This window comes from Amblyomma maculatum, chromosome 5 (assembly GCF_055883805.1).
Source record: "Amblyomma maculatum isolate TAMU_Amacu chromosome 5, ASM5588380v1, whole genome shotgun sequence".
NCBI classification, from domain to species: domain Eukaryota; kingdom Metazoa; phylum Arthropoda; class Arachnida; order Ixodida; family Ixodidae; genus Amblyomma; species Amblyomma maculatum.
Window position 1 is genome coordinate 55487803 of NC_139348.1, and position 12141 is coordinate 55499943.

The window sequence follows — 12141 nt, forward strand, 5'->3', positions numbered from 1 at the left end:
GACTCACGCTCGCAAATGGTTCCGCCCGGTTCACAATTTGTCTCACAAGATCGCCAAACCTATGCCACTCGTTGATCATATTCTCCTCGGCGCCGATCGCTTTCTCCAATGCTGCGACGTCCTACCAGCACCGTTGAGGGAAACTAACAGTCGCAGTTGCGGAGGCAAGAACTGCGCTTGTTTCGAATTTCTCAAGTCCTTCGTGTCGTCCCGCTAATGTTATCAAAGTTTCTGTAGAAGGCGCCACAGTTCTCGCTCTCGTCGATACCGGTGCAGCCGTCTCCGTCATCAGTGAAGCGCTCTGCCGTCGAATTCGCAAAGTGACCACTCCGATTTCCGACTTTTCGCTCCGCACCACCTCATCACAGCACATTAACCCCTCCGCATCTTGCACAGCCCGTGTGCTCATTCAAGACGTCTTGTACCCCATCGAGTTTATTGTTCTGCCGAACTGCTCGCATGATATCATCCTCGGATACGATTTTCTATCGACTCATCAGGCCGTTATTGACTGTGCTCGCGCGCAAATTGCCTTCGCCCCCATCTGTGATGCCCCCTTCTGTGATACCCCCCCCCCCCGCACTGCAAAACTTCTCGTCGCCCATGACAACGACATTCCTCCGTTTTCTGCTGCCCTCGTACCACTGTCTTGTGAGTGTGTAACTCCTTTGACTGAGATTTTTACACCTTCCGAAGCCGCCTCCCGTCATCCCTGCCTCCTTTTTCCGTTCGCAGTTCTCGAAATTCAAGACGGCGAGAGTGCACTTTACGCCTCGAACCCATTTTCTTGCCCAGCAGTCCTGCTCCGTGGCGAATGCATTGGACGTCTTGAAGAGCTTGATCCCGGTCATATCACCACTCTTGCTGACTCAACCCCCTCCTTCGACGTTAGTCTGTGCTCTTGCGATGTTGCGACCGCTTCGACGCCCTCCGACGTTTTCCAACATGCTATTGATGCTGATCTTCCACTCGCGCAACGTGATCAACTTGTCGCCCTCTTGCAGAACTTCGCTTCTTCAGTCGACCTTCCTCAAACTGACTTGGGCTGGACGTCTGTCGTACAGCACACCATCGACACTGGTAAAACCGCCCCTTTGCGCCAGCGCCCCTGTCGCGTGTCGGCTTCAGAGCACCAAGTAATTGCTGATCATGTGGACGACATGCTCCGTCGTGGTGTCATTCGGCCATCCCACAGTCCCTGGGCGTCTCCAGTTGTGTTGGTACCTAAGAAAGATGGCTCCTTCCGGTTTTGTGTCGACTACCGCCGGCTCAACAAGATCATGCGCAAGGATGTCTATCCTCTGCCACGCATCGATGACGTACTGGACTGCTTGCAGGGCGCCGAGTTTTTCTCCTCGTTGGACTTACGATCTGGCTACTGGCAGGTGCCAATGGATGACGCTGACCGCTCTCAAACTGCCCTCATCACACCAGATGGATTATTTGAATTCAACGTCATGCCCTTTGGGCTTTGCAACGCCCCGGCCACATTTGAACGCCTCATGGACACTGTGCTTCGTGGATGCAAGTGGCGAACCTGTCTTTGCTATCTCGATGATATCGTAGTCTTTTCTACAGATTTTCAATCCCACCTGCTCCGACTGAAGGACGTTTTCATTTGTCTCGCTACCGCCGGCCTCCAACTGAATCTGAAGAAGTGCCGCTTTGCTGCTCGCCGACTAACTATTCTAGGTCATGTCGTTTCTAAGGATGGCATTCTTCCCGATCCCACCAAGCTTCCTGCAGTTGCCGAATTCCCAGGCCCAAAATCACTAAAGCAGCTACGAATTTTCATCGGCCTGTGCTCCTACTTTCGCCGCTTCATCTTAAATTTCGCCTCTATTATTGCTCCTCTCATCCAGCTCCTCTCCGGCAGCTCCGACCTTTCCGCATGGACACCTGCTTGTGATGACGCCTTCAACACTTTACGCCGTCTTTTGGTTTCGCCTCCCATCCTCCGCCACTTCGACCCGAATGCGCCAACTGAGATTCACACTGACGCTAGCGGTATTGGGATAGGCGCCGTTCTCACCCAACGCAAACCTGGTATCTGAGACTATGTGGTGGCGCACGCAAGCCGCACATTGACCAAGGCAGAGTCCAATTATTCTGTTACGGAAAGAGAATGCTTGGCCTTTATTTGGGCCATCGGCAAATTCCGTCCGTATGCCTATGGCCGACCATTTTATGTGGTCACTGATCATCACGCTCTGTGCTGGCTGGCGTCCCTCAAGGACCCGTCCGGCCGACTTGCTCGCTGGGCTCTTCGCCTCCAAGAGTATGACATTCGTGTCATATATCGCTCAGGCCTCAAGCATACTGACGCGGACGCTCTTTCGCGCTCACCGCTGCCTCCCTCTTCGTTGTCTGATGAGATCTGCGCCTACGATTTGTCTTCGCTTGCCTCTATCGACATGACCACGGAACAGCGGCGCGACCCGTGAATATCTACACTTCTGGACTTTCTTTCAAGTCACTCTCCAGGTCGTTTGTCTAGAGCGCTTGCCCGCTAAGCTCACTATTTTTAAATTCGTAACGGGCTGCTCTATCGCCGCAATTATCTTCACGACGGAAGGAAGTGGCTTTTAGTCATCCCCCGTCATCTCCGCGCCGCAATTTGTGCTGCATACCATACTGATCCCCAGTGCGCCCACGGCGGAGTGTTGAAAACCTACACGCGCTTGCGTCTACGCTTCTTCTGGCGTGGAATGTACCGCTTTGTCCGCCATTTTGTCCACTCTTGCTAGCCTTGCCAACGCCGAAAAACTCCTCTCAAGTCTCCTGCTTCGTTGTAGCCGTTGCCCTGTCCTGCCCGTCCGTTTGCTCGTGTCGGCATAGATCTATACGGTCCCCTTCCTACAACTTCCGCTGGCAACCGCTGGATTATCGTGGCAGTGGATCATCTGACCCGCTACACTGAGACATTGCCCTCTGCTTCCGCACGCGACGTGGCTGCCTTTATTCTGAAAAACCTGGTTCTTCGCCATGGTGCCCCTCGCGAACTGCTCAGTGACCGCGGAAGCGTTTTCTTATCAGACGCTCTTGAGGCTGTCCTGAAAGAATGCCGCACCATACACCGCACCGCTACCTCGTACCACCCTCAGACGAATGGACTGACAGAACGTTCCAACCGCACTCTCGGTGACATGCTGGCTATGTACGTGAACACCGACCATTCCAATTGGGACCAAATTCTACCGTTTGTTACTTACGCATATAGCTCCGCGACACAGACCACTTCTGGATTCTCTCCATTCTTTCTCCTTTACGGGCGTGAGCCACCCTGTACTATGGACACACTTTTTCCCTACCGTCCTGAGGTTTCCGAATCTTCCCCGCTATCCGATGCTGTCACGTACGCAGAAGAATGCCGTCAGCTCGCCCGCTCTCTCACAACAGAAAATCAGTGGCAACAAAAATACCTCCGTGATACCGGCGAAGCTTCGTCATATCTCCCGAACTCTCTGGTGTGGCTCTTGGGGCCCTCTACAACCCCTGGCCTTTCAAAGAAGTTTCTTGCTCGCTACCACGGGCCATATAGGGTCCTCCAGCAAACATCTGCAGTCAACTACGTAGTTGAGCCCGTCACGCCCTCTGCGGACTTGCGTCGCCGTGGTCGTGAAACAGTTCACGTGAACCGATTGAAGCCATTCTATGACCCCGCTGTGCTTTCCGCGCCATAAGTCGCCAGGATGGCTCCTTTTTTTTACCCGGGGGGAAAATGTACTGTGATAGTCAGCACTTCAGCCATCGACATGCACCAGTGCGTTGTGCGACGAAGACAAAGAAGAAGTACGCTGGGCTCGCCGTTGCAAGGTCCTCTCCTCACAGCTTTCAATCTGAGCGTCAATAAACGCCCTATTACAACATATCCTCCGACTGCTTGCAGTGCTTCTCTACCTGACGTAAACTGCGATTCCACTCGAGGCTTTTAGCATTACCTTAGTCTTTTGCATTCTGATTTTCAAGCCTCCCTTTCTACTTTTCCTGGCAAGGTCATCATTCATTCTTTGCAGCTTATCAAGAGTTACTTAGCAAGACAATGTCATCAGCAAATCGCACATTACTGAGGTATTCTCAATCGACGCTTGTATCTACCTGCTGCCATTCCAAGTCTCAGAATAGGTTCACTAATCAAGCTGTGAATAGTACTAGAGAGATCGTGTCTCCTTGCCTTACACCTTAATTTATAGGAATTTTGTTACTTTCATCATGCAGAACTATGGTTCCTGTACAGCCACTATATATATCTTGTAGTACGCACGGCTCGTCTACACCCAAGATTTCCAAATGCCTGCATGACCACCTTGGTTTCTACTGAATGAAATGGTTTTTCGTAATCAATAAATGCTATATATAAGGGCTGGTTATACTCTGAGAATATTTCTATCACCTGGTTGATGATATGGACGTGATCGGTAGTGGAATACCCTTTTCCAAAAATCTACATGATATTTTCTTGATTTCAGTGTAAGGCTGTCCTGATTCTATTATCGATTACCTTATTAAATATTTTATATGTAACAGTCAATAAGCTGAGTAGCCTAAGTTTTTGGGGTCTTAGCGTCCCCTTTCTTATGAATTAGGATAATGTTTGCGCTTTTCCATACTTCAGGCACCGTCGATGACAACTGGCACTGTTTATACAGGGTGGCCTGTTTCCCTAGCATGATATCCCCGCCGTCTTTCAACAAATCAACGGTTAACTGATTCTTTCCAACTTCTTTCCCCCTTTTCATAGTTTCTAACGCTTTCTTAACCTCGTCCTTTGTCCCTGTCGGAACAATTGTCTGCTTTTCCTTACGGCCTATCTCTTTATTGTCCTCGCGTATTTGGCTACTGTAGAACTCAGTATAGAACTCCTTGGCTATTTTGACTATCTTGTCAATATTTGTGATAACGTTGCTCTCATTGTCATTTAGTGTATACATCTTATTTTTTCTATATGCGCAATTACTTATTCACCGCTGAAATGCTTGCTCCGCTCTTTACAGCATGCTCAATGTTTTAGATGTTATACTCCCTAAATCAACCACTTTGCGCTCATTGATTAGCTTTGATATATCTGTCAATTCTATCTGGTCAATTGGACTGGAAGCTTTCATACTTCAACGTTTTTTAACCAAATCTTTAAACTCATTAGATAGCCTTCCGGTATCTTCTCAAACCATCCTACCGCCTACTTCTACAGCGCACTCAGTAATGATATCTCTGAAAGTACTGTTTATTATTTCTAGGATTATGTGATCATCCTCGGTTAGAGCGGAATATATATTCTGTAGCGAGGTCCTGAATTCTTCTGCCCTCTCCCACACCGCTATTTCGTTGATGGGCTTCTTTCTTACTAATCTGTTTCCTTCCCTTTTCCCATCTCCACAAATTTGAGACCTTACCATCCTGTGGTCGCTGCATCACACTTTCCTGATTACCTCAACATCCTGCGTAATGGCGGGGTTAGACCACAATATGACGTCAATTTTCTTTTTAGTCTCCCGCTAGGACTTTTTCATGTGCACTTCCAGTTCTTCCGCTTGCTGAAGCAAGTGCCTAAGTTACTGCGCTCTGCAAATTTAACTAGTAACTCCCCCTTCTATTCCTTGAGGCTATGTCATAGTCACCCACAGCCTGGTCTCCTGCCTGTTTTTTCCCTACCTTGGGATTGAAATCAGCCATTAATACAGTATACTGCGTTTTTCTGGCGTGACCTCCTTTAGGTGGTAACTAATCATCCTCCCCGTATTGGTGTTTTGCCTGGTACTTCCGCTTTTTTTTCTTTTTCAGGCCCCAGGATCACCGATTCCAGGCTGAGGATATATACGGAAGAAACATTTTTTATAGTTTCTTTCCATTTTTTTAACTCCTTTACCTACATTCTTCTACTCCACTCTGCCCATCCCCAGCTTTTCGTCTTCGAAAGCAAAACGCACCTAAACCCCTGCCAGTGATGATCGCTCTGCCCAGACGTAGACAATTAATTCTATTTGGCTAAAGGTTGGCTCGACTTTTCAACTGTGGCTTTCCCCATTACCCTTCTTCAGTGGTAAGCCATTTTCTTCGCGTTCTACCTGTATACGCAACAAGGCAGTTAGAAAACATTCTGCACTGATGAATTATGTCATACTAAGGTTTGCTTGGAGTCTGCGATGGGTAATAAAGAGTTTCGGGGCAGACTGTACATTTGCTTATAAACGGTATAAAATTATTCACCGTGGTTATAATGTAATCGGCGAAATGCGGCCGCAGTTCCAGCAAGCGAGAAAACACTTCATTGCTAAAAAATGTGATGTTACTCGAGACACTGCGAAATGTGAACAGCTAACACATTTGTACTATATAGTAGGGTATGGTATCTCTCGTTTGGAAACATTTGAATTAATCTGCTTATCTTCGCGCTGGGTAACATCATCATCATCATCAGCCTGATTATACCCACTGCAGGGCGAAGGCCTCTCCCATATTTCTCCACTTAACCCGGTTCTGTGCTAGCTGCATCCACTTGACCACTGCGAACTTCTTAATCTCATCCGCCCACCTAACTTTCTGCCGCCCCCTGCTACGCTTTCCTTCCCTTGGAATCCAGTTTGTTACCCTCAGCGACCATCGGTTATCCTCTCTTCGCACTACATGTCCTGCCCATGTCCATTTCTTCTTCTTAATTTCTACTAGAATGTCGGTAACTTGAGTTATTTCTCTGACCCACTCTGCACGCTTTCTATCTCTTAATGTTACCCCTACCATTTTTCGTTCCATAGCCCTCTGGGTTGTCCTCAAGTTAAGTAGAACTCTCTTGGTTAGCCTCCACGTTTCAGCCCCATAGGTGACTACAGGCAAGATGCAACTGTTGTATACTTTCCTCTTGCGCGATACCGGTAAGCTGCTAGTCATAATCTGCGAGTGCTTGCCAAATGCGCTCCATCCCAATCGTATTCTTCTTGTTATTTCCTTTTCGTGGTTCGGATCTGCGGTTACTACCTGTCCTAAGTAGACATATTCGCCTACTACTTCCAGTATTTCGCTACCTAATGTAAACTGCTGTTCCTTCCCGAGGCTGTTGAACATTACCTTAGTCTTCTGCATATTGATTTTCAAGCCTACCTTTCTACTTTTCCTGTCTAGGTCATCAATCATTATTTGCAGTTCATCCCCCGAGTTGCTTAGCAAGGCAATGTCATCAGCAAATCGCAGATTACTGAGGTATTCTCCATCTACCCTTATCCCTAACTGCTCCCATTCCAAGTCTCTGAATACTTCCTCTAAAAAAGCTGTGAATAGTACTGGGGAGATTGTGTCTCCTTGCCTAACTCCTTTCTTTATGGGAATTTGTTACTTTCCTTATGCAGAACTATGGTTGCTGGGCAGCCACTATATATATCTTCCAGCACTTTCACGTACGGCTCGTCTACCCCCTGATTTCGCAATGTCTGCATCACCGCTGAGGTTTCAACTGAGTCAAATGCTTTTTCGTAATCAATGAATGCTATGTATAAGGGCTGGTTATATTCTGAGCATTTTTCTATCACCTGATTGATGGTATGGATATGATCGATAGTAGAGTACCGTTTCCGAAACCCTGCTTGATCCTTTGATGATTGCAGTCTAAGGTTGTACTGATTCTATTTGCGATTACCTTAGTAAATACCTTATACGTAACAGACAGTAAGCTGATTGGTCTGTAATTTTAAGGTCCTTAGAGTCCCCTTTCTTGTGAATGAGGATAATGTTTGCGTTCTTCCATGGTTCCGGTACCGTCGATGACACCAAGCACTGCGTATACAGGGTGGCCAGTTTTTCTAGCGCGATATCCCCCCCGTCCTTCAGCAAATCTGTAGTTATCTGATCCTCTCCAGCTGATTTCTCCCTTTTCATAGTTTCTAGTGCTTTCTTGACCTCGTCATTCGTCACTGGTGGAACGTCTGACTGTTTTTCCCTACCGCCAATCTCATTACGGTCCTGACTACTTTGGCTACTGTAGAGATCTGTATAGAACTCCTCGGCTACTTTGACTATCTTGTCCATATTAGTGATGACGTTGCCCGCCTTGTCCCTTATCGCATACATCTGGTTTTTACCTATGCCCAATTTCTTCTTCACCGCTTTAAGGCTTCCCCCGTTCTTTACAGCATGCTCAATTTTCTCCATGTTATACTTCCTTATATCAGCCACTTTGCGCTTATTGATTAGCTTTGATATCTCGGCCAATTCGATCTGGTCTGTTGGATTGGAAGCTTTCATACTCTGGCGTTTCTTAATCAAATCTTTCGTCTCCTTAGACAGCTTACCGGTATCCTCTCTAACTATCCTACCGCCTACTTCTACAGCGCACTCAGTAATGATACCTCTGAAATTATTGTTCCTTGGCTCTAGGGTAATATCGCTATCCTCAGTTAGAGCTGAATACCTATTCTGTAGCGAGATCCTGAACTCTTCTGCCCTCCCCCTCACCGCTAATTCGTTGGTGGGTTTCTTTCTTACTAATCTGCTGCTTTCCTTCTTCAGATTTAGGCGAATTCGGGACCTCACCATCCTGTGGTCACTGCATCGCACTTTCCCGATTGGCTCTACATCCTCCACAATGGCGGGGGTTGAACACATTATGAAGTCGATTTCATTTTTAGTCTCTCCGTTAGGACTTTTCCATGTCCATTTCCGGTTCTTACGATTGCTGAAGAAGGTATTCATGATTCGTAAGTTATTGCGCTCTGCAAACTCAACTTGTATTCCCCCCTGCTATTCCTAGAGCCAATGCCATAGTCACCTACTGCCTTGTCTCCTGCCTGTTTTTTCCCTACCTTGGCATTGAAGTCGCCCATTAGTATAAGTATACTGCGTCTTTACTTTTCTCATTGCCGATTCTACATCTTCATAGAAGCTTTCAACTGCCTGGTCATCATAACTACACGTAGGTGCATAGGCCTGTACAACCTTCAGTTTATACCGCTTATTGGGCCTAATTACGATGCCAGCAACCCTCTCATTAATACTGTAGAATTCATCTATATTACCCGCTATATACGTATTGACAAAGAAACCTACTCCTAGTTGTCGCCTCTCTAGTAAACCTCGATAACACAGTACATGCCCATCCTTCAGTACAGTGTATTCCTCATTCGGCCTCCTAACCTCACTAAGCCCTATGACATCCCATTTCATGCCCTCTAGTTCCTCTAACAGCACTGCTAAACTAGCTTCACTAGCTAGGGTTCTCGCATTAAACGTTGCCAGGGTCAGTTTCCAATGGCGGCTTGTCCAGCGGAGCCAGGCTTTCTTAGCACCCCCTGCTGCGTCACAGGTCTGACCGCCGCCGTGGTCGGTTGTTCCGCAGGCGCTGGTGACTGAGGGCCGGGGTTTTATGGAGCTTATCATAGGAGGTTGTGGCCAATTACTGCACCAGGGTGGCCAACTCCTGTTCTGGTGATGGAGTGTGGTGCCGGAGGTGTTCATCGGCATCGGGTCGCACCCCAAACCTGTTTATGCAATTCCATCGACACGCGGATTATTTTTTTTTTTGTTCCGGTGGAGAATTGCGCGGCACCGGGATTTGAAACCCGGTCCTCTTGCATGCGAGGCAGATGTTCTACCGCTACGCCACCGCTGCAGAAGGGGTAATATCGTGTAAGGTTAAAGTTTCTGTTCAATATAACCCTGGTATTTTATGTATCGAAACGTTTTCCCTAATTGTGTCGGCGTTTTTCAACAAAATGGGCCCGACGACTCATACAAAGTATTAGGGTATGACACTTTTCACCCGCTTTCGTACTGATCTGCATTGTACAACAAAGGTATATGCGGACTGCTAATAAGCTCTATTTCTTAAATTACAGTAGGTATACATCATGAATATAAAACTGGCTACAGACGTAAAGGCTTTATACCGACGGAACCAAATACAATTGATCTTTTTGGCTTCACTAGATGAATTAACAACCCAGACTAGATAACTAGATAAGATGTAGTTGGCTGGCGAGTATGCTGAACACATATGATGATGTAGGTGATTATCTCTAATCAACTTTGAAGCTGGTATATAAGAAGGTGATACTGAAATATTTTAGCAGGGTATACAATAAATAATGGGACAATATGAACCAGGAACCTAAAATGGTTTCCCACGTATCGTCTCTATCCCATCTTAAAAGCGAAACAAAAACAAAGTGAACAGAGTTCCACTCACGCAAGAATATCAGCACTGATAATGTAAAGTTAGCTCTAATGGTACATGGCCCAATTTTATGTATTTTATATCTTGTACTTGTTGACAGTCGAATGTGCTATGCTTACGTACGAGGGAAGTATTATAAATCATACTACCACGCAGATATTCTCTTGCAAAAATGAGATGTGCGCATAATAACTGTTGCAATCGTAACTGCAATTAGCTGGAAATATTTTCGGCAGCTACGAATATAACTCGCATCAGTTACATAGAAGCTAAAGTTAGCGCGAGTAATCTATACAAATAGAACAATCATCGCACGCCTATGACGCCGTTCAGATCACCGCTGAGACAAACAAGGGCCGCAACTAATAATAGATTTATTCTTCCACTTATCACAAAATTTATGGCGAAATACTATTACAAGCCAATGGAGCCTTGATATGCAATGACATTACTGACGAAATAAAATTCAAACACAAACTTCGAGATTTATTGAATCATATGTTTCTTCACAGTCCGTATGTATGGCAGTGAATTAGTGTAGTATTTTATTTTCGCATTCATAACCTAACAGTGGTCTTTTCCTTTCCTGCAATTTTTGATTTTTATATTCTTAAAAAATTTGGACATCACCACTGTTATGACTTGCCTTCACTGAGTCATGTTTGTACTAATGAAATTCTTGAGTTCTTTTTGCGATTATTTTGTACATGACCCCTTCACTAGCCAAACAGACTATGGGTCCACTGAAGCTCGTGCTCTCGGTTTTCATAAACAAAAAAGGCGGCACAGCGATTACGAATAACAAAGATACAAAACGCCTTTCTAATGTATAATTGTGTGCTCCTCGCACATTTTGCTTCTCCAGTAGTCAATTATCGACATGCCAGTATTTTTCTGTTTTTGATCCTCTAGTGACAATTATTGCGATTTTCCAATTTCTGATAGCGTGCCTTTTCGACAAACATTATTCTTGTTATACACGCTTAACTTTCGCTACTTGTCTCGAAATATTGAAACATTAATAAATGTTTGAAGAATCCGAATACGTTTCAAATATGCTCACCGTAGGCGTTCACAACCACCGATGCAATTCTGTTCCTCGGACCCACATAGTAAAATGCATCCCATGTTCTGAAATGTAAAGCGCCAAAGGACTTTATATACAGTTTCCTACCCCGGAGGAAGCATGGTTTTGAACATTCTCCACTAATGTGCTAGCCAGAGCGCCGGAATGAGCCATAGACAAATAAAACAATGAAAAAACAGCAGTGACGGGGCCAGTAAGATGGCCGAAAGGGGATTTGGGCAGTGGCGGGAAAAATAAATGTGGAAGTAAAACGTGCAAATATGAGGCTGCGTGCACGATGGTGCAGCCTCTAATGCGACGAAAACGTCATGAGCGATCATCTGGTTATGAAATATGGCAGATCGCACATATTCCAGAGTGGAGTCTCCATATACTGCAACCCTAATTAGGAGATGCCCAATTGGTATGAGATGAAAATCAGACTTCGGGTGCATTCAGCAACGAATCAGACAGAACAACCGTTGGCGACAAAGGATTGTTCCGTTTGTTCGGTTATAGTGGGTCTCTATAATCTTAGTCGGAATAATCTTAGTATTTGGTGTATGTAGCGCCATGCGTCTTCCACAACTCAGCAGCTGATATTGAAGATAATTTTTAAGAAGGCTGGGTGAAATGATGCAAATATTAGGGGGTATCAAATAAGCAAATATTAATTTGTGTAATAGGGCGTTTATTGACGCTCAGATGGAGAGCTGTGAGGACAGGACCTTGCAGCGTACTTCTTCTTCGTCGCACAACGCACAGGCGCATGTCGATGGCGATGACTGCCACAGTACATTTTCCCCCCGGGTAAAAAAAGGAGCCATCCTGGCGACTTATGGCGCGGAAAGCACAGCGGGGTCATAGAATGGCTTCAATCGGTTCACGTGAACTATTTCACGACCACGGCGACGCA

At 46.1% G+C, this 12141-nt stretch overlaps 1 protein-coding gene across 7 annotated transcripts in view; it reads right to left on the reverse strand.

The window, feature by feature from the left end:
- Positions 1 to 12141, reverse strand: part of LOC146188347 (uncharacterized) — a 113649-nt gene that overhangs the window by 18938 nt on the left and 82570 nt on the right. For all 7 annotated transcript variants that reach the window (XM_084603740.1, XM_084603743.1, XM_084603739.1 and 4 more), the window contains one exon: positions 11223 to 11290. In XM_084603740.1, coding sequence (XP_084459866.1) covers positions 11223 to 11290 — 68 coding nt within the window. The remainder of the gene's footprint in view (positions 1 to 11222; positions 11291 to 12141) is intronic.